This window comes from Canis lupus, chromosome 14 (assembly GCF_048164855.1).
Source record: "Canis lupus baileyi chromosome 14, mCanLup2.hap1, whole genome shotgun sequence".
Lineage (NCBI taxonomy): Eukaryota > Metazoa > Chordata > Mammalia > Carnivora > Canidae > Canis > Canis lupus.
Window position 1 is genome coordinate 7,326,839 of NC_132851.1, and position 23,598 is coordinate 7,350,436.

Genomic DNA, 23,598 nt, shown 5'->3' on the forward strand with positions numbered 1-23,598 from the left:
TGGTGTTATAGTGTAAGAAAATGGCACATTTTCTAACACTTGATAGATCTGATTTCTCAGAGGCTATTTTAATGTTGTTACTTGTGGTTCTGGGTTCATGATTCTTGTTCAGCTATGTACATATAATATGTGACGAATTTGATTGGCTTGATTTTATGGCCTGTCTTCTTTGGTTAAAATATGGCTTGGCAGGGGGATCCCTTGGGTGGCTTCGCAGTTTAGCACCTGCCTTTGGCCCGGGCGCGATCCTAGAGTCCCGGGATTGAGTCCTGGGATCAAGTCCCACGTCGGGCTCCCGGCATGGAGCCTGCTTCTCCCTCTGCCTGTGTCTCTGCCTCTCTCTCTCCTATCTGTGTATTCTCATGAATAAATAAATAAAATCTTAAAATATATATATGGCTTGGCAATTATACAGAAGAGATCTTACTGATTTAATGCTGTTTAACTGAATAAATGAATTCATTTAATTTCTCTTACATGTTACTAGCTTGAAAATTAAATTACAAGAAAACCACCCAAGAAACAGCAATAGTTTTAAATCACCAGAAAAACTGAGAAATGTTTTTTTGCATATGATAGTGAAGCTATGAGGAATTAATATGAAAGGAACTAAAGAGACTAACACAAAAGACCTATTTAAGAGGCCATGCAACCAATAAAAAGAGTATAATAATTACTGTTTTAGTCTAATCTTTGTATATGGTTAATGATACAATTAATTCTTAGTAAGCAGTCCCATTTGATTAAAATGGAGTATAGCACCTTGCACGTGCTCTATTAAAATAAAAAATTCTTCATATACATAGATGTTATCCTAAGTACAGACATCGTGACTAACCAAGTATCTACTAAATGTCTATTAATTATAGTATATAGTTCTGCCATTCTTTTCAAAGTGAATATCGTTGTAACTGCTATCCATTTTATTTATACTGTTTTTAACATAATATGTGATCTAGACTTTTAAAAGTTCAGTGATCATAGTTTTTGCACATCTTCACAATGCCAATTTTGGGGGCAGATCCTAGATAGACAGTTTTAGTCTGAATATGTATCTTTTCTTAGGAGATCTTATTTTTCCTAGATTATGATTGATTATATATAATAAATAATTTTATAAATGAGTCCATATGATATTCAACAGTAACCCAATATTTTTATATTAGGTTTAAATTCCAGACAGATAAGATGAAGCAAAAAATTTTGGAATTAAAAAAATAAGTGAAAGAATAACTCCATTCAGAGTGCTTATTAAATATTACCTTTTTATATGAGCTTCAGAATTTTTCACTGGTAAGTGTCCAAACAGTATTTTTAAGGTAATTTAAAACTTTAATACAAAAGTCAAGTTTAACCCCAATTTGCTTTCATCCTTCAGTAGATTCACTAAATTCAGAGCTAGTAATGGGGATGAGTTTCCCTATGGAGAATGACTTACGAAAGAAACCCACTAGAAGGTGGTATTGCGTTGCTGCCAAGGACTATGGTTTAGTGTAAATACTTTCTATTGTTCTAAAGTAGGTCCTTATTACTGATCAGATGAGATCACTCTATACATTTGCTCTATCTCATAATGTAACAACGTTTGATACAGACGAGGAGACTTACCTAATGCTATGTATATATAATATTATTTTAATAATTGGAGGAAAAAAGCTATCATAAAAATGATAGGATCAGAGAAGGTTTTGAAGTACCATTTCTTAAGATTTAGGTTTTGCCTAATGAGACTATAATGAAAGGACTGTTTATTTTAGCTATTTTGGTGACCAGTTGTTCCCTTACTATCCTATGAATCAAGGCCAGGTAGGTACTATACATCAGTGAAATAGACCAGATGTAATACAAATGGGAAAAACAAGGACTCTGAAAAGCTGGAGAAAGGTTACCCATCCAAAAGGAATGGTGAGCACTCTATTCTAGCTAATTGATGCCAAATTGAATATCAGCCCAGCATTGGCAAACTTACTCTTCTTTTTTTCCCTAAGAGAAAAACTATAAATCTGGATGTTTCCTTAAAAACTTTAACTTTTACAACATTGGCAGCTAAATGAAAAAATATAAACATTATTTGGGCCAAACAAAACATAAACTGTTGACCAAATGTGTGCCACCAGTTGGCAACTTCTCCCAGGAACCGCTTTCTTCCTTCTCGTTCTTATTGTCATCTTGAGAGTTTAGGACCACATTCGCTCCTTTTTGAAATCTGAGAATCTCTCAAACCTGCTCTCTACCTTCTGTGTCTCCCTTCCAATCTAACTTCCTTGCCTCTGTGTCGATTCTCTTAAATATCATTCTTGATCTTGACACTACACTTTCTCCAAAAACTTCAGTAAATTCCCATCTCCTACTAGATAGTTTCTTTAGCCTGACATTCAAAGTCTTTTACAGTCGGTTTTTTATATATAGCATAGCTTCCTTGCCTTCTAAGGTCCTTTAGGAATCCAGCAACTCAATAAAACTAAGCCTTCTTGCCCTCTGCCTCCAAATTTTTGTTCATGCTTTTCTTTTTATTCTTCCTCTACCACTGTATATGCATCATATTTAATTACCCTTCAAAGCTCAGCTCATATATTGTCTATGAAGTTTTCAGAAACTATATAAGCTTCCGTAGGCAGAGAAAAGGGTGAACAACGGGCTTGAAATATGAGCTCCACCTTTTCCTAGTTGTGTGAACTAAACAAGATACTTAATTTCCTTGAGCTTTAGTTTCCTCAGGTTTATGTGATATGTGCATAATAATACTCACCGTGGAGAGATGTTGTGAACTGCATTGTCATGGTTATTATTCCCTTATGATCCCGTATCAAAATATGTTTACCTTGTTCTAAACTAGATTTGTGCTGTTCAATATGGGAAGCACCAGTCACTTGGCTGTTTAAATTTAAATAGATTGAAACCAAATTAAATTAAAAATTATTTCCAGAGTCACATTAGCCACATTTTGAGTGCTCAGAAGCTACACATGACTAGTAACTACCATATTGGACAGTGCAGAATTACCGAACAATTTCCATCATTCACATAAAGCTCTATTGGACAGTACAGCTTCAGATAATAGCATTCATATAGCATTTAGAATATATTGCCGTGGATTTTCATTATGCATTTACTGACTTACCTCACCTACTAAATTGTAAAATCACGTAATAAGAAACTATGGGATCAAACATCACATATATTTATCTCCCACAGTTCCTTGCACCAAGTAAGTACTTAGCAAATATGTAGTGAATGAATAAATGAACAAGGAGCTGGTTGGTTTCTATGTTCATATCATAGAATAGAAAGAAGCTACTATAGCTGGAAGGGACCAGATTTCTTGAATAACTGTTTCTAATCTTGCAAGAACAAGAGTACTTCAAAGTCTTGTGCTATACCTACAAGTTGGGTACACTTAGCTCCACATAAACTAGGAACATATTTTTCTACTATAAATAACAAACCTGTATGCACTATGTTTCATTTAGGGTGTCTAGTTGTAATCAACAGAAACCAGGTCTAGCAATTTAGATGGAAAAGGTATTTGCTAAAGGATATTGAGTAGGTCACAGAATCTTTAGGAAGACTGGAGATCCTGTGCTAGGGTTTAGGAATGTTTCCCCAAACCATGCTACATAACTCATCTTACCGAACTCCCACTGCTGATTGGGACAGATAACAGTTTGTATTATTGTCAACCTTTGATGTTGAATCATTACCCACTGCTATAAGACCATTCTTGGAAATTATATATTGTGGCCACCACCCTCATTAGAATGGGAGCTTGTGGTGTCTCAGCTTCTTTGTTTCATTAACTTCAGGCTCAAAGTTTGAGCAGTAGTGTCTGATCAGCAGAACCTCAGTCATTGTTCATGCCCTATTTGCCAGACAGGCTGGAAAAAATGATACCAATTTTAGTGTCTACAATTAAAGGGTGGGTTATTTCTCACACATAGGAGAAGGGTTAAAATGTGAGACAAAAACATTAACAGATATCTACTTAATAATATAAAAAGAATTACTGGTGGAAAAAGCCCATTAAACCCAAACTAATTACCTATTTTTAATATTTCTAGATACTAGTTTGCTATTGGGTTATTTTCCTCTTTGCTCAGTAAGCATAAACAAATAAGATGGGAAAAATCTATACAAGAAGGCTAAGGTAAAGACTATAGCTCTCTTAATTTTAACTTTTTCTGCAGATTTGGCTACCCAAATATCCATGCACACTTTTATCTTGCATTTAGAGCATAGTCATCCCTCCTTAGAAAGACAGCCTTAAAACATCATTCATTTACTGCATGCAAATTGAAATCTAGGGGGCAGCCCTGGTGACTCAGTGATTTAGTGCTGCCTTCAGCCCAGGGCGTGATCCTGGAGGACCCGGATCGAGTCCCACGTCAGGCTCCTTGCATGGGGCCTGCTTCTCCCTCTGCCTGTGTCTTGGCCTCTCTCTCTCTGTGTCTCTCACAAACAAATAAATAAAATCTTAAAAAAATATTAAATCTAGGATCTTTGAGTGATATGTAGTTCTCTTTCTCATACTCAAATGGAGCTTTTCATGTCACAGTGACCGGTAAACCTAAAGCTAAGTTACCTGCTTAGAATACATTCAATTTAAATAGTAGAGTAGCAACAGGATAATGAAAATCAAAATTCTCATTTAGAAAGGAGAGAAGAGGGGGGCACCTCAGTAGCTCAGTCAGTTAAGCATCTCCCTTCTGCTCAGGTCATGATCTTAGGGTCCTGGAATCAAGCTCCAGTGAGGCTCTCTGCTCACTCTGCTCCCCAGGGAGTCTGCTTCTCGGTTTCCCTCTTCCCCCCACACCGGCTCGCTTTCTCTTTCTCAAACAAATAAATAAATAAAATATTTGTTAAAAAAGAATTGTGTTTAAAAAGAAGAAAGGAGAATAGGAAACATAAAAAAATGAATTAGCCACAATATCAAATCTCACTTGGGAGGAATTGCAAAAATTGACAGACTGCATTCCTTGGTTTACTCATCTGGCAACCTTGGTTCTGTTTTCTGCAAAGTATTTCTTTGCCTTTATTCTTCATTGGCCACAAAGATTTGCATTGAAGGGGGTAGGCTATATAGTATTAATAGCCTGTTTCTGCTAGTGCATATTAAGAAACTCAATAGTTACCTTGAGAGTTGAACAAACTTTCCTAAATGGCCTTAGTCCTTCAAAAATTCAATAGTCATGCAGTCTATTTAATTCCAGTCAGTTTCAAGTATGAGTAACTCCAGACAAACATCTCACGTGACAAAGATTTTTAAGCCTCAAGATTCTGTACCTTTAGTTTGTAGCTTCTGTGCCCTGCCTGCTTCTTTTGCTTTCAGCTTAGTGGCATCCACCTTGATATCACCTGAAAACAGTGGGTTTGTGTGGGAAGAAAACCCCTTAATCCGTTTTTTTTAATAATAAATTTATTTTTTATTGGTGTTCAATTTGCCAACATACAGAATAACACCCAGTGCTCATCCCATCAAGTACCCCCCTCAGTGCCTGTCACCCAGTCACCCCCACCCCCCACCCTCCTCCCCTTCCACCACCCCTGGTTCGTTTCCCAGAGTTAGGAGTCTTTATGTTCTGTCTCCCTTTCTGATATTTCCTACCCATTTCTTCTCCCTTCCTTTCTATTCCCTTTCACTATTATTTATATTCCCCAAATGAATGAGAACATATAATGTTTGTCCTTCTCCGATTGACTCATTTCACTCAGCATAATACCCTCCACTTCCATCCACGTTGAAGCAAATGGTGGGTATTTGTCATTTCTAATGGCCGAGTAATATTCCATTGTATACATAAACCACATCTTCTTTATCCATTCATCTTTTGATGGACACCGAGTCTCTTTCCACAGTTTGGCTATTGTGGACATTGCTGCTAGAAACATCGGGGTGCAGGTGTCCCAACATTTCATTGCATCTGTATCTTTGGGGTAAATCCCCAACAGTGCAACTGCTGGGTCGTAGGGCAGGTCTATTTTTAACTCTTTGAGGAACCTCCACACAGTTTTCCAGAGTGGCTGCACCAGTTCACATTCCCACCAACAGTGTAAGAGGGTTCCCTTTTCTCCGCATCCTCTCCAACATTTGTTGTTTCCTGCCTTGTTAATTTTCCCCATTCTCACTGGTGTGAGGTGGTATCTTATTGTGGTTTTGATTTGTATTTCCCTGATGGCAAGTGATGCAGAGCAATTTCTCATGTGCATGTTGGCCATGTCTATGTCTTCCTCTGTGAGATTTCTGTTCATGTCTTTTGCCCATTTTATGATTGGATTGTTTGTTTCTTTGCTGTTGAGTTTAATAAGTTCTTTATAGATCTTGGAAACTAGCCCTTTATCTGATACGTCATTTGCAAATATCTTCTCCCATTCTGTAGGTTGTCTTTTAGTTTTGTTGACTGTATCCTTTGCTGTGCAAGAGCTTCTTATCTTGATGAAGTCCCAATAGTTCATTTACACGTTTACTGCAATCCCTATCAAAATACCATGGACTTTCTTCAGAGAGTTAGAACAAATTATTTTAAGATTTGTGTGGAATCAGAAAAGACCCCGAATAGCCAGGGGAATTTTAAAAAAGAAAACCATAGCTGGGGGCATCACAATGCCAGATTTCAGGTTGTACTACAAAGCTGTGGTCATCAAGACAGTGTGGTACTGGCACAAAAACAGACACATAGATCAATGGAACAGAATAGAGAATCCAGAAGTGGGCCTTCAACTTTATGGTCAACTAATATTCAACAAAGGAGGAAAGACTATCCACTGGAAGAAGGACAGCCTCTTCAATAAATGGTGCTGGGAAAATTGGACATCCGCATGCAGAAGAATGAAACTAGATCACTCTCTTTCACCACACAGAAAGATAAACTGAAAATGGATGAAAGATCTAAATGTGAGACAAGATTCCATCAAAATCCTAGAGGAGAACACAGACAACACCCTTTTTGAACTCGGCCACAGTAACTTCTTGCAAGATACACCCTTCATCCATTTTGGTCAGCAATCTCTTTTTTCCCCTCTTGAATGTCAAAGCCCCACTTATTTATTCCTACAAGTTTCTTCCTGCAAGTTTAGGATAATTTCACTTTATTCCAGTCATTTTTCAAATAAGGATTTCTATGGCATTTTACAGTTTTCAAAACTATTTCACATAGATTATAATATCTTCGTTCATCACTACTTGGGCCTCTCTGTTCTATTTCATTGATCTATTTATTCTTTCACCAATATGATATTGTCTTGATTACTGTAGCTTTATGTAAGTCTTGAAATTTGATAGTGTCAGCCCTCCAGCTTTATTCTTTGCCTTCAGTATTGTGTTGGCCATTCTGGGTCTTTTGTCTCTCCATAATAAGCTTTACGATCTTGTCAATATCTACAAAATAACTTGCTGGGATTTTGATTGAGAATGTGTTGAATCTATAAATCAAGTTGAGAAGAACTAACATCTCAACAATATAAAGCTTTCATATTCCTGAACATGGAATATCTCTCAACTTATTTAGCTTTGATTTCATTCATCAGAGTTTTGTAGTTTTCCTCATACCTAATATTATTTCACTTTTTTGTATGTTCATATAAATGTTATTTTTCTTTAATTTCAAGTTCCATTTGTTCATTGCTGGGATATAGGATAGAAATTGACTTTTGTTTATTAATCTTGTATCCTGCAACCTTGCTATAATAATTTATTATTTCCAGGAATTTTTATATCTGTTTTTTTTTCAGATTTTCTATATAAGCAATCATATCATCTGTAAGCAAAAACAGTTTTATTTATTCTTTCTCAATCTGTATAGTTTTTATTTCCTTTTTTGTCTTAGTGCAGTAGCTAGAATTTTCAGTATACTGTTGAAAGAAGTTATGAGAAAGAACATACTTGTTTATATTGAATCTCGGTGGGAAAGCTTCGAGGTTCTCCTATTAAATTTAATGTTGGCTTTAAGTTTTTTATAGATCTTTTTTATCAAGTTGAGAAAGCTCTTCTCTATTCCTAGTTTACTGAGTTTTTATCATGGATAGATGTTGGATTTTGTCAAATGTTTTTTCTAGATCTATTGACATGATCATGTGATTTTTCTTTTCTAACGTGTTGATGTGATGTTTCACATTAATTAATTTGTGAAAATTGAACCAGCATTGCATAAGTGAGGTAAATCCCACTTCATCATGGTGTATAATTCTTTTTATACATTGTTGGATTTGATTTGCTAATGTTTTGTTGAGGATTTTGCATCTGTTTTCATGGGAGATACTGATCTGTAGTTTTCTGTTCTTGTGAGAATGTCTTTGTTTTACAGATGAGGATCAAGATACAAAAGGGTCAAGGTCTTCTCAGCTCACATGCTGGCAAATCCATAATTTTTCACTATGTATTTAATACTCTTTGATTACCATGGCATCATTTGGTGAAATCTCCCCTTTTTATTGTGGATAGATCCAAAGTGACATGTTGAGAGATCAAAATGCATATTTATATAATAAGGAAGAGCTACTTCTGGCACATCTTTGAATTTCATCATAAATACATTTTTTTCATCCTTATGGTAATTCTTTTAAAGTTTTACATTTTAATTCCAGTATGGTTAGCATACAGTGTTATATTAGTTTCAAGTGTACAATGTAGTGATTCAACAGTTCTATACATTACTCAGTGCTCATCAAAGTGTACTCTTTAATCCCCATTCCCTATTTCCCTACCCGCCTCCTCTCTGGCAATCATCAGTTTGTTCCTTATAGTTAGGAGGCTGCTTCTTTTTTGCCATCACATTCTTAAAGTCAGAATTTAGTAATAAAATTAACATTTTTCCATATATGATAAAACAAGAAAGTATGAATGATCTGTATCTTAACAGTGTTCATAGAATAATTCAAGTTTATTTGGACATGCAGTGATAACATGAGATAAGGGTTTCAAGTCATTGATTACCCTGGAATCAGAAATTAGTGTCCAAAATAGTAAATAAAATAAAGCCTATTTGAGAAATAAGCATTGGCTTTGACGTTGCTAGGGTTTCAGTTCAAGTTTCACCTGTATCACCTGCCAGCTCATGTAAAGTGACAGTACTAATAACCACCATACAACACTGTTATGAGGACTAGAGGCAGGTAGATTTTATATACAAATCATCTCCACATAGAAGTAAGTCAAGACACAGAAGCTTGCTTTCTTTCTTTCTTTCTTTCTTTTGAATTTAGCAACTGAATTTTTCCCAACTTTTATTGTGAAATATTTTATATTTAGAAAAAGAAAAGTAGTACAGTGAACATCCACTATATAGATGGACCAATTTTTAATTGACTTTATCTTTCCTGTCTTTCCCCTGCTTTTCTCTCTCTCTCTCTCTCTCTCACACACACACACACACACACAATATGTATTTTTGCTAAACATTTGCGAGTTAGGTAAGTTGCACCATATATCTCCTAATTTTTTTTAAAACTACATAAACAATAAAATTAACAAAAAATGTCTATCACCTAATATTTCCTCCATATTTAATTTTTTCAATTATCCCAAAATTGTTTCTTATGGCTAAAATTTTGTTATGTGTTTTTTTCCTCAATCCAGGATCTAGTCAAAGCTTATTCATCACATTTGGTTGTTAATGCATAATCTAAAACAGTACTTTTACCTTTTGTTTTTCATGATACTGGTTTTAGAAGAGTCCAGAGTTGTCTTACAGGATATTTAACAATCTGGATTTGTCTGATTGTTTTCTCTATTTTCTGTGTTTCTTGTAGACTGGACATTAGATCTAGAGACATGGTTAATTTCAGTTTAAGTGCTGCAGGAGATGTAAACTTCATACATCCATCAGTAAACACAATATCAAGTTCTCTCATGCTTAGGCATGCTAAGTTTGATCACTTGGTTTAAAGATGACTACCAAAATAAATAAATAAATAAATAAATAAATAAATAAATAAATAAATAAATATGATTACCAGTTTCCCTCAAAGGAGGAGATGTAAATTTCCCTTTATAATTACTAAGTAATCTCTGAGATAATACTTTGGTACCATGTGAATGGTTTCCCAAAAACATCTCATCAAATGATTTTAACATCCAGTGCTAATCCTTGCCTGAATCATTACCTTGGAAAAAGTGATTTTAATTTAGTTTTTATCTGAAACATAATTGAGCTTATTTTAATAAACTGCTTAAAAATATGTCTATTAATTCTGTCCTTTTACATTATACCGTACAGAATTTAGTATTGATAATTTATTTTCATATATTCAGTATTAATTATTTATGACATGCATATTTTCTATTTTTATATATAGATGAGTATTTTCAACTTATATATATTTTTTTAATGAAAATAAGTGGTTTCATTAATGAGTATGTTTATAGTATGGTAAATTATAATACTGCACATACAAAGAGCAGACTAAAAGGAGTTATAAATGTAAGAGAATGCCAAGAATTAGGGACAATAAAAATCTGTCTCCAAATAGAGTCTAAAGAGATGTGATGATGATAAAAGGTAATGTGACATCATGGATCAGAAAAAAAGTCAGATTAAAAACCAAGGAAATCTAAATAAAGCATAGATTTTAGTCAATAGTTATGTATCAATATTAGTTCATTAACTATGACAAATATGCCATAGCCATGTAAGATGTTAATAATAGGGAAAATTAGGTGTGGAGTATACTGGAATTTTCTGTAATATAATTTCTGTAAAATTTTTAACAATTTTCTTGTAAGTTTAAAGCTATTCTAAAATTAAAGGTTTATTAAACTAATTTTAATATTTTTAAAACATGAATCTGAAGTTTAAGAACAATGATTAAAATTTCTTTTAGCATACTGACATAACAAAAAACAATGAAAGCAGGTTTAAAATAAAATATCAAATGCAGAGTTTTTATTAACAACTGTATTCAAAGTGGCCAATATTTCAATGTGGTTGGAAAAAGGAAGAAATTACAAAAATTTAGAACCCATTAGTTACAAGAGAATGGAAAACTGTTTTAGAGCTACTGTATGTGTATCTGCCAGAATAGGTTAGGATATGCTGTGATAACAAATGACTCAAAATTATTAGTGGCTTAACTCAAAGAATTCTTGTCTGACTCCTTCTGCATGTCCCCTGAAAGGTCATACTTGTGCATGTACTCAGGGACCCAGGCTGATGGAGGTGCCTGTTGCTAACTGCTTCCACATAAAGGAAGGAGGACAAGGTGACTCATGCTTCCATGGTTGAAGCTTCTGCCCTGAAGTTACATGGGCCAGTTTTGTCCATATTTCATTGGTGGAGCAAGTTCACATCACCACACCTAACTTAAGAGGTGCAGGGAAAAGTGAATATATTCAAACAGACCCAGTGTGAATGATTTTGTGACTTCTGCTTATAGTTCATAGTATTCTAGCTATTAAGTACATAACTTTCGTAATAGTTATGACAAAGGTGTTGGAACAAATGGATTTGGGTTAAGCCCTGAAACATTTTTGGAAATCAACTGCTAATTTCTACTTATTTCTATTTTATTTTTTTGTTAATGCAGATCCTGGTTTAACTCAGAAGAAATTATCAGATACTTGCCCCTATTTTGTCCCGACTTTCAGAGGCTTCAGTTACAGTTATTATAGTAAGAAGCCCTGACAAACATAAGTACACAAGCTTTTATATGCAGTTATAGCAATCTATTCATGAGTATCCCGATATTGAGGTCTTGCAGGACCAAACATAAATGAATCAACATCCTTGATGTCTTGATACATAATCCGCAATGGGAAGTTATGTCCACAGTGGCCACCACAGAGATGGGAAAAAGGGCTGAAAGCATTTCTTATACCTGCAAGTTTGAGGAATTAGAGGGGTTAGGTGAATTAAAGTTCAATTTGAAAATCTACTGAAGGGGAGCTAGCCACTCTGGACCTCAACTTTCTCATTGCTACAATAAGGGAGTACATAAACCACAAGGGCACGTTGGATCCCTACAGGTAGCTTCAGAAATTCTACAAATCAGTAATTTTCAAACTTCTCATTTTTAATGCATTTTTAAATTCTTTAAATGTAATGCAAATGACGTCTTTAAATTATACTCACTCTGGAAAATGGTAATTTTTTTAAAAATACAAAATGAGTGCCTTACTAACTCAAAACACATAAATGGTGACCAAAGCTAAAAATTTAGTCAGTCTCCAAAATCTACCAACCTGTCTTAAACCTATTACCATAAATCGTTTCCCACATTCATGTCAGGAAAATCCTGACCTGTCAGTAAGTCTGCCTGCACATAAGACATGAGGCTGCTCAAGTGAGAGCAAAAGTAGGAATGGGTTCTGTGGATACAAGATTTGGAAAGTTGACATGACATTAGTTTGACATTTCATTTTGAGCCTCATTTCAGGGTTTAGGTAAGTTTCCAGATTGGTAGCAGAGAGGACTTTTTGATTATTGTGGAGTCTTTCAAAGGATTTTCAGGTATTATTAGGGGAAACCAATGATTTGGTTGTTTATTTAATTGAGTGGCTTTCTTTGAATACGGTGGGTGCCAAGTAAATGAGTCATCAGACTAAGCAGAGCAGAATAACAAAAACACCTCCTGGACTTTACTTTCTGCCTGTGATGTTTGGCAATTCAGGAACTTGATTTTAACCTGCAGGTGCCTTTTCCAAATACACTATAGTTGAAAATACCTAACACCACAGTGGTTGGAAGGGCTCTATAACAACATAACCTGGCCCTTAGTTTTACAGTTTGCTACCTGAGTATTTTTAAACATCTCTACATACTCACACAGACACATATATTTTACATGTATATGTATGTGGCATGTGTATGCCTGTATACACACACACACATATATATATATACCTTTTTAAAAATATATATGTATTTTTTATCATGGCTGTTGAGTCCTTATGAATAATTCCAGTTGGGCCACTCCTATGGTCACAATAGGTTATTTTCATAGATCTTGCCATTTATTTATTTATTTATTCATGAGAGAGACACACACAGAGAGAGAATGGCAGAGACACAGGCACAGGGAGAAGCAGGCTTCATGCAGAGAGCCTGATGTGGGACTCCATCGCAGAACCCCGGGATCAAGTCCTGAGCCAAAGGCAGATGCTCAACCGCTGAGCCACCCAGGCATCCCAGATCTTGCCATTTAAAAGAAAATGTATCTAAAAAATTATCTACTGCTGCTTAACAGTTTTCACAACTTCAGCAGCATAAAACAGCACTCATTTATTAGGTCATGGTTCTGGATGCCACATGTCTGGGAGGGCAGAGCATGGCTGAGTTTTCTCCTGAGGGTATCACATGGCTGAAATCAGGTATTGGCTGGCCTGAGTTCTTGTCTGGAGGTTCTGGGCAAAAACTGCTACCAGAGACATTCAAGTTGTTGGTAGAATCTAGTTGCTTGCATTTGGGGGCCTGAGGTCCCTGTGTGTTTGCTGCCTCTCAGCAGCTAGAGGCTGCTTGCAGGTCCTTTCCATGTGTCTCCACAATCTCCAGCCACCAAAGGTACTCTGAATCCCTCATGGCTCTCAGATCTCCCTCACTGACTCTTAGAATTAGCCAGAGAAAGCACTCTGCTTTTAAAAGACTCATGTGGGTATGTTAGGCCCATTCAGATAATCTCCCTATTTTTAGGTCAACTGATTAGTAACCTTAATTACATTTGCCAAATCCCTTTTGCCAGGTTAAGAAACAAAATCATGGGGCCATCTTAGAATTCCACCTGCTACACTAATCTAATGCAGACATCTACGTCCACTGTTAACCAGATTCAGTTTCTAAGTTGGGTGACATGATAGAGCATTTGGAGCATTAAATGTGAGTCACTGCATTTGATTATATTTAGACTAAATTACTTTTATAGTGAATGTCATGCAAAGGATTTGTAGTACTGAAAAATACATTTACTTTTAAATAAGTCTACGTGCATATTAGACTGGGTGACAGGCACTGAGGGGGGCACTTGACAGGATGAACACTGGGTGTTATGCATATGTTGGCATATCAAACTCCAATAAAAAATATATACAAAAAAAGAATAAGTAAATAAAAATTTTAAAAAAATTAAAAAGACGTACATTTAAAAGACATAAAAACCTATCATAAACACGCAACGCAGCATATTGCTTACAGTTTTCTGATTCCATCTGATGACAATGAGTAGCTTTCTCTCCATGTATGCCATTAATCATGATCATACACTAATGACACAAACTCATAGACTTTGTAACTTTACAGCAGAGATCATCTGTCACCACCACCCCTATCCCCTGCCTTTTTCATAAATGAAGAGCCAGAGACTCGAGGTATGACTCAGAGTGGGCCACAGAGTCAGGTGGTCAGTGGTGCAGATTGGCCTGGAATATGTTTTCTGATTCCCTACCTGGTAGTAATAGTAAGGACAGTACCATTTGAATATTTTTTCTGAATCAGGCACTATCCTAAGCACTTCAAGTATATTATTTTTCTTATCACAAAAATTCTATGAGGTAGGCACTACTGTCTTTGCCATGTCATTTGGAGAAAATGGAGTCACAGAGAAGCTAAGTAACTGGTTCAGTGTCACCCAGCTTGTATATGGTTAAGTGGGGATTCAAAGAGAAGCAGTCCGACACGACGGCCTGACCCCTTCACTGTGCCCTGCTCTTTCCACCCCACCAGTGGCTCCTCATGGGGCCTTCCATCTGCAGTTACAGAGGTAGCTGCACTGGCTACCCATTGGTTGTATTTGACAACAAATCCGCAATTAGTGGTGAATTTGGAATCAGAAAACTGTGTATAAACTTCTGTTGTGTCACTTTCTCTGTAAGCTGCTGGGCCTTGTGTATGCTGTGTTTGTAAAAATGAGGATTGTTAGAGTTCTGAAATGAATGCAGTGTTGTTGTTATTCTTGGACAAATGGTAACTGGTTCTCATCACACTGTAATAGCAGGTTTTCAAGTCATTCGTGCTGGGGTGGAGTCACACTGTGAAATAAGAAGGATCTATGTCCTGACACCTTTAGAAATCTCGTTTCCTTTGAAAGTCATGTGTTTCCTGTATATATTCCTCAGTCCACATTTTCCAGCTCCCCTGCAGTGATTCGGCTCACTTGGAGGTGATTTTTCACATGGGCATCCTTCATGGGAAGAGAACAGTACAGCCACATGGAGAGGCCGGGACTAGCCCTTGGCTGGGCTCCTGCACAACAGCCTGGCAACTTCCATGATTCCAGTTCACATCTGAACAGAATGAATGTGACCATCTGGATATCACTGTCAAATAATCATGAATATTAAATTTCTGAGTACCAAGGGTCTCTTCTTCATCCCCATTCTTTTTCTAAAAACATTTTCTCTTTTTTTGTGTATATGTATATTTTCTTCTCTACTATTTGAAAGTAAGTTGCAGACAATATAACATTTCAGCTCTAAATATTTCAGCATGTATTTCTAATGATAAGGAAATTTTTTATAATACATGCCATTATCTACCTAGGAAAATTAATAATTTTCTTATCCTGCCTAATACGCAGTCCATGTTCAGATTTTCCTTATTTGTCCTAAAATTGCTTTTAGAGTGTTTTGCTTTTAGGGTTTCTTGTTTTGTTTTTTCCCAAAAGGAAACCAAAGTATACTCATAGCATTTAATGGTTACATCTCTATGATATTTTAAGATCTGGACCAATTCCCCTACCTTGTTAGCATATTTGCTTGTCTTCATGATACTTTTTGAAGAGACTTTTTTTTTTTTTTGAAGAGACTTTTTGAAGAGACTAAGCCAATTCTCTTGAACAAAACTGTGTTCTGTGTTTGTCTGATTTTTTTTTTTATTGTGTCACTTATCTTTTACTCTGTCCTCTGTGTTTTAGAAAACAAGTGGGTTCCAAAGGCCTAATTAGAAACAGATTGTATATTTTTGTCTGGACTAACTTGATAGGAGGTACTGTATGGAGGTACCTATGATTGCCCCACTATTAGAGCTATTAAGTTTGATTAAGATGGTGATAGCAAAAAAAAAAAAAAAAAAAAGATGGTGATAGCTAGTTGCTGTCCCAGTGGTAAAGTACATGCTTACCTTTAATAAGTAGAACTAAATTGTGGAATGATTTTTGGGGGGCTCCTATGAATAACATTTCATCTAATGCTGTTACCATCTACTGATGTGCCTTATCTGAATCATTTATTCCTTTGGAGATTGAAAATTGGTCATTTTACATTTTTATCATTTCTTTTACATTTATTAAATGTATTTAAACTAATATTTCTCTGCAAAGAATAGCCTTCCCTCATCAATAAGGGATGCTTTTGATTGTCTTATAGTTCATATCAGTACAACATGTTTACCATCAATTTCCTAAAATATCAGCCTTAGATTATGGAACTAAGGTGTAGATCAATCATAACTTATCTTTGATAGAAACTTCCTAGAGCATTTTGGTGTACATCAAGATTGGAAGTAAAGAATAGATGAAATTTAAAGCAGTGTTCCAAGATGGTGAGCAAATATTAGAAGAGGTATGGCAAGATGAATTTCAAGAAGTCATGGTCAATATCAGCAAATGTTTATCGATATGAAATTAAATTATTAATACCAGGCATTAAAAGAGCCTACCATACCCCAAAAAGCTAATGATATGCATGATCAGTGTAGATAAATATTGAGGACTGACAAGAAGTAAATTAAGACAAATAGTTCGGACTGTCATACAGTGACTCCAGCCTTAGTAGCCTCTCCACTCCACATTCCAACATGCAAGGCCCTTTGTGTTCTGGGCTCAGGCTGTTGTCTGACGAGCCCCCATCATGACTCTTCATCTGGTTGTTTGCATCATCCCTCAACTGCACATGGTTCTTCCTCCCTTCATGCTTCTGTCCAGGCACTCCCCTTGGCCCAAAACCCTTCCTTCTTGCCTCTTAGGTCCCAGTGTACCCATTTCGCAAGCCCAGCTAAAACCCCACTCCTTCTGTGAAACTCCTTCCTCCCTGACCCCTCCAAATCACTCATACTTCTTACCCTACATCACATATGTGATTTCTGACTCAGTTTCCTATTTGGTCTTCTAATTGGCTTCTATAAGTAAATCTCATATTTCAAGCTATTCAAAGGTCCTTAAGGACATGACTACCCAGGATCCCAAATTAGAAAACTCTTTTCACATGGCATTGCTAGGTTTTTGCCTACCCTTTGAGAGTTTCTCTGAAAGTTACCCACAGTTGTGAAACTATTATCTGACACTTTATCTCCTTTGTACAGCTTTCTTTGCCTTCTAATATCAGTTACCTTACAAAATCAGGTTTTTGTGTGAGAGCTAAGGTTAGAACTGACATTGATGCATCACCTGTTCTTTGGAAATAAAGACAAGGCTTAATCATTTCACTATGATCAAAAGAAAGGAAAAAGAAATAGGCAGGCATAAATTAACGTTGTATTTAAATATTACAATGAAAACAAAGTTTATTTTGCTTTCCTTGAGAGCCTTTTTGTTTCTTTTATGACCAACTCGAACACTGCTTTAAATGGGAATGAAACAACAGTATTTGTGCCTCTTGAAGATGTTTTTAGAGTTTTTTCATCCCACTCAACAAGACATTGAAATACCTTTCCTCTTTGTCTCCTTAACAAGAGCACTTTGTATTTATGCAATTCTTTCCATCTAAGGACCTTCACCACTTTGGCGGAGTATTTCTCGTTACCAGATGGTGATGACAAAACTATCATGCTTCTTGTTTTTCTGTCTGTGCAGAAGCAGGTGGTAAAAAGCTACGGAGCACTGTCCAGCGAAGCACGGAAACAGGCCTGGCCGTGGAAATGAGGAACTGGATGACTCGACAGGCAAGCCGAGAATCGACTGATGGCAGCATGAACAGCTATAGCTCAGAAGGAAAGTGAGTGAGGCCAGCCATGATATGCGTCGCTTCCATGCGCACAAGGACCATCTCTCTCTCTCTCTCTCTTTCTCTATGCTTACCTAGAAGTTAACTCACACTCTTGAGAGCGCCATTTTCATTTCCACTGGCTGATTTGCTGTGAAGAGAACTTTTGCTTACCTACCACTGAGAAATGTGACATCTGGCTTTTTATATCAAGGGAAATATAGGTTTGGGGATATTTTGCTTTAATAATAGCAAGGCGCTAAACAGTGACTGTCAAAATACATGCACATTAAAGTTTGCTCTGGCTTGAAATATATAGAAGCACAGAAAGAATAACACCCTGAGCTACACCACAGGAATAATGCTAATTTTTAAAATCTTTGCTCTTAAGAGTTATTACTAAAAATTATAGAATACTTGATACATACTTAGTTCCATGAAGTAACAAGCAGTTCACATAGATGTAATATCACTAAGTAACTTCGTGAGACTTTCCTTTATGTAGTTAGCTTCTAGCTTTTCTTTAAATATTTAAATAAATATTTTTAAAGCATTTTTCAACACTGTGTAGCCCTGTCATCAACAAATTGACAATAATCAGCAACTACAGATCCATAGATGGGTGCATAAAGGACGTTAATAGAGGAAAATGGGGTTTACTGACCTCACTCTGTCATCATGATGGAAGCATCAGACATTTAGACAGCATGCATCTAGCTAATTCACAGACAGGAGGCAGAGTATTGATGATGTGCCATTGGGAACATTTGTCCAGTGCGATTATATAAACACAGGAGATATATATGGTTTCCATACTTTTTTCACTAAGGTTGTATGGGATGCTAACAGAAACATTAAAATATTGGGATTAACTATATTTGGAAATTAAGATTGGGAGGAGAAATGGATTTGATGTTAATTAAGGAAGTCTTAAAAGAGATGGAGAAGCAGTTGAAAAATGAATGTGCACTGAGCTTTCATCATTGCAGAGCACTGTGTTAGATACTGTGAGGGATACAAAAATGTCCAGATTGTGGCCCCCAGCACCTCAGATGTTTATGTCTTATAAGAAAAATGGGATAAATACTCGTACATTCATTCAACAAATATTTCTACGCCTTACAGTGTTCTAGGCACTGGGCTGAGTTGGGGATATAAGTCATACAAGAAGGCCAAAATCAATTAGTGGTTAAGACTATAGGCTTTAAAATCACATAGGCTTAAGTTTTTATCTCTTTTATGGAGCTGTAGAAACTTAGGCAAGTTATTTAATTTTTCTGAGTTTCATTTTAATTATTTTTCTTAACAAGTATTTATTAAGAGCTTACAATATTCCAGGCATGGTTCTAGATGCTGGAGATAGATTAGCAAACAAAGCAAAAACAAAAACCAGAAAACAAAACCCTACCCTCAACAAATTTACAGTCTAATAGATAAGATGGATAATAAACAAGAAAAGTTGTTCATATGTATATATATAAGGAAAAATCATAAAATATAGTGTAGATTAGGTAGTATAAGTGTAAAGAGAAAGAAAAAGAAAGGGAGAGAGCTGAGAGAGGGTAAAGGTAAGTTTTATGTAGAGTAGACAGGGAAAGCAACATATTTGAGCAAAGATTTGAAGAATGTGGACATTCGAAAGAAGGATATTCCAAGCTGAAGCACTGTGGACCAAGGGCAGGCATAGTAATTAAGATGGGGGCAGGGGTGGACAGCTTGTGCCATCTTTGTATCATTATGAGGACTTTGCTTTTACTCTGAGAGGGTTGAGAAACCAGTGGAGGGTTTGCGTGGGGTCCTGCTATTATCTGACTTGAATGTTAAGTCCTGATTGCTGTGAGGGTGGAAAGTAAATTTGGCCACAGAGGGATCATTCAAAGGGCTGTTCAGTAATATGCTCAGACCACAGTGATAGGATTAGCAAGGTCAGATTCTGGATGCATTTTGACAGTAGAGCCAATAAGATTTATTGATTCATCTGATGAGTAGTGAGAGAACAGGGGTGTATTCGTTTGCTAGGGCTGCCCTCACAAAATACCAAAGATTGGGTAGCTTAAACAACAGAAGTTTATTTTCTCATAGCTCTGGAGGCTAGAAATTCAATAGCAAGGTGTTATGGGTTTGGTTTCTCCCAAGACCTCTTTCCTTGGCTTTCAGATGGCCTCCTCCTTGCTGTGTGCTCGCATGGTATTTCTTCTGTGCATGCATATGCCTGATGTCTTTTGTTCTACTTAGAAGGATACCAGCCACAATAGATTAGGGCCCCACCCTTATGACCTCATTTAACTGTAATTACTTCTTTAAAGGCCCTATCTCCACGTACAGTCATACTAGGGGTTAAGGCTTCAACATATGCATTGGTGGGGGGACAAGGTTCAGTCCATAACAAAGAAGAAAGACTACCTCAAGGTTGGACAATTGGAAAAATGAAGTTGCATTTAAGATGAGAATCGCCTAAAAGGAACAGAGTTTGGATTTTTGTTTGTTTTGAGGTTGGGAGTCAGTTTGAGACAGGTTAAATGTCAGTTATCAGACATCCAAACAGATATGTTGACAGAGCAGATCGAATACAGGTCTGTGATCCAAACTGGAGATGTCAATCTAGGCCATATCAGCATAAATAGGACTTAAAACCATGAAACTGCATGAGATTACCAAGGAGATTGAGGTATGCAGAAAAAATAGGAAGTCAAAGCATCAAGCTCCCAATATTCAGTGGTAGAAACAGTGATGGAGACTGGGGTAGAGTGGCCAAAGAGGAAAATTGGAACCAGAGGGTCTGGGAAGCACAGTGGACAAGGAGGAGGGAAGGCTCGATTATGTCAGCTGATATTGATATGTTAAATCAAACAAGTGCTGAGTATTCACAGTTGGGTTTACCATGTGGCCGTTATGTAACCGTGGTCAGAGAAACTTTGGTAGAGTGGAGAAAAATCAAGCAAGCAAGAGAGGAAGGAAAAACTATATAGAGTTTCAAGGGGAACAAGAAAAAAGAAATTGAAGATGGCACATAGAGTGAACTCAGAACTTTGAGTAAAGAAGTGGGGTGGGAATTAGAAAAGATTTTTTTTAAGGTAGAAGTTTTTTTTTTGAGTAGAAGAATAACAGTTTGTGTACTGATGGGAATGATCTAGAAGAGTTTCTTCGTCTATAAAACAAGTTAGATAATAGAATCTATCTCCTAGTACAGCTAAAAGAATTAAATCCGATAATGCCTGTCGTGGCGTAGGCACTCAGTAGGTACTGAGTGCTAACGATAAAAATCACAGCCCATGCCCTCCAGACAAGGAGAAGAAAGATACATACACAGCAGCCTGTGATATGGTGTGACAGGTGCTTCTGGTGACATACATAGGCTGCTAGAGAATAAGAAAGGAAGAGTCATGGGAAGTAAAGTGAGGTGCTGGGATCCAATTGATAGAAAGGGCAAAATCAGGCAGCCCGGGTGGCTGAGCGGTTTAGCGCCGCCTTCGGCCCGGGGCATGATCCTGGAGGCCTGGGATACAGTCCCACGTCGGGCTCCCTGCAGGGAGCCTGCTTCTCCCTCTGCCTGTGTCTCTGCCTCTCTCTGTGTGTGTCCTTAATGAATAAATAAATAAAATCTTAAAAAAAAAAAAAAAAAAAAAAAAGACAGGGCAAAATCGTGGTGGCAACTGCTCCTGCTACAGGATGGGAGCAAGAGGGAAACCCAAGATGCTTGAAAGTAAGAGGGTTGAGGGTTTAATCAAACCATGTGTTATTTTGCTTTTAGTCTGATTTTCCCTGGTGTCCGCCTGGCCTCTGATAGCCAATTCAGCGATTTCCTGGATGGCCTTGGCCCTGCCCAGCTCGTGGGGCGTCAGACTCTGGCTACACCTGCAATGGGTAAGAATTTCTGTCATGTGGTTTCATTATTTCCTCTTTTAGATTATTGAAAATTACATTCTCTAGTGTCATAGGATCTTTAACGGTATTGTCAGCAAGAATAAGTATTTTTATTTTACCAATAAAAAAATTTTAGTTGATTTTTTCCAATTTAATTTATATGCTTTTTAAAGTAAGATGTCACTGATAAATTTTAAACATATTTGAATGTAGGGGTGCCTGGGTGGCTCTGACTCTTGATTTCGGCTCAGGTCATAATCTCAGGGTCCCAGGTTAAGGCCCTGCATCAGGCTCTGCACTCAGCTCAGAGTCTGCTTGTCTCCTTCTCCTTCTGCTCAGTCTCTCTGCCTTGTTCTCTCAAATAAATAAATAAATCTTTTTAAAAGAATAAATAAATAAATAAATTTGAATGTAGGAAATATATGGGAAATGATGAAATGATATAAAACCAACACCTTTGGCACAAACATGTTTCTTACTGCATTTGTTCACTAAGCCCTGTCTGTTTCCTCCTCACACATCATTAGGTGACATTCAGGTAGGAATGATGGACAAAAAGGGACAGTTGGAGGTGGAAATCATTCGGGCTCGTGGCCTTGTTGTAAAACCAGGTTCCAAGACACTGCCAGGTAATAACAGAAGAGATACTGCTATTATTTGTAACCCACACTTTTCAATGCAGAGATTTTGTGTTTTGATGAGATGCAGAAAACTTTGTTTTTAGATAATTAAGGATACTAAATGAATGAGTCTGTCATCTGTAGTAGTTTGTGCGTTTATCCTAAGCAAGCATTCAGTGAGGGTTGAGTGATAATTTAAGTTTTTAAATAAGTCCGTAGCTAATAGAAACCATTGCAAAATAAACATGTACATAAAAATTCTTTTTTCTTCTTAGCTGGTATTTTGTGTTCTTCTTTATCTGGAGCTTCAGAGTTCTTCTTGGGAATTATTAAAGTTCTGCATTAGAATAAAAATAGATATGGGTTGCCAAAGCAGCATAACCTTTGGATACAGGACATTCTAATTATACTAACTTCTACTTCCTGTAGTGTACAAAGAAAGAGAGGCACCATTATCAATGTTTATTGTGATGTCACACATTTCATACTGAAATGTCATAATCTAAGGTGCCTGGAGCCATGGAAAAGGACACAGACTCCAGATACAGTATGCAGAGATGTCTAGAACATGAGCTCTGATATGTAGAACAATTTGTGAGGATTCTGAAATTCAGGTTCTCACCTCGGCACTTTCACTGACTGAATTGTAATTTTGAATTTCATAACTTCCCTGTCCTTGCAGAAATTGTAAATTATAATGTGTACAACCTTGCAGGGTGATTAAGGTCAATTGTGTTTACAAAGGTCGTGGAGCTAGTTAACCCACCGTGCTATAAAGAATATCATAATTTGCACAGGCAAGAACATGCTTTTGTGAACAGTCAGATCTCTTTCAAGCCATGGAATTCATAATTAGTTGCCTCTTCCCAGCTTATGTGAATATATTACATCAAACCGCACCCTTGCCTTGTACCCATGCCACCATCAATAAACACTTTTGAGTAATAAATGATTTTTATTTATAAAAGTTTATGCTACATTATTTATATTATATAATTATATTACCTAAGTATTTCTATGGGTAAACATTATTTATATTATATAATTATAATACCTAAGTATTTCTATATTATAGAATTATATCATATTGTTTATAATTTATTTATGAAAATAAATATATAAAATAAATATAATAAATATTTATGTTTATAAAAATATAATAAATATTTATGTTTATAAATTATTTATGAAATGATATGATTTCAAGGATGTTTACTTATATTTAAGTACTGACAAATGGAAGACTGAGTAAGATCTCTTTCTTGAATATTGTTAGGG

General features: G+C 36.3%; 1 protein-coding gene across 50 annotated transcripts in view; it reads left to right on the forward strand.

Moving 5' to 3' along the window:
* The window catches only part of RIMS2 (regulating synaptic membrane exocytosis 2), a 581,405-nt gene that overhangs the window by 554,063 nt on the left and 3,744 nt on the right, over positions 1-23,598 (forward strand). For all 50 annotated transcript variants that reach the window (XM_072774146.1, XM_072774140.1, XM_072774145.1 and 47 more), the window contains 3 exons: positions 17,707-17,848; positions 21,588-21,700; positions 22,228-22,329. In XM_072774146.1, coding sequence (XP_072630247.1) covers positions 17,707-17,848; positions 21,588-21,700; positions 22,228-22,329 — 357 coding nt within the window. The remainder of the gene's footprint in view (positions 1-17,706; positions 17,849-21,587; positions 21,701-22,227; positions 22,330-23,598) is intronic.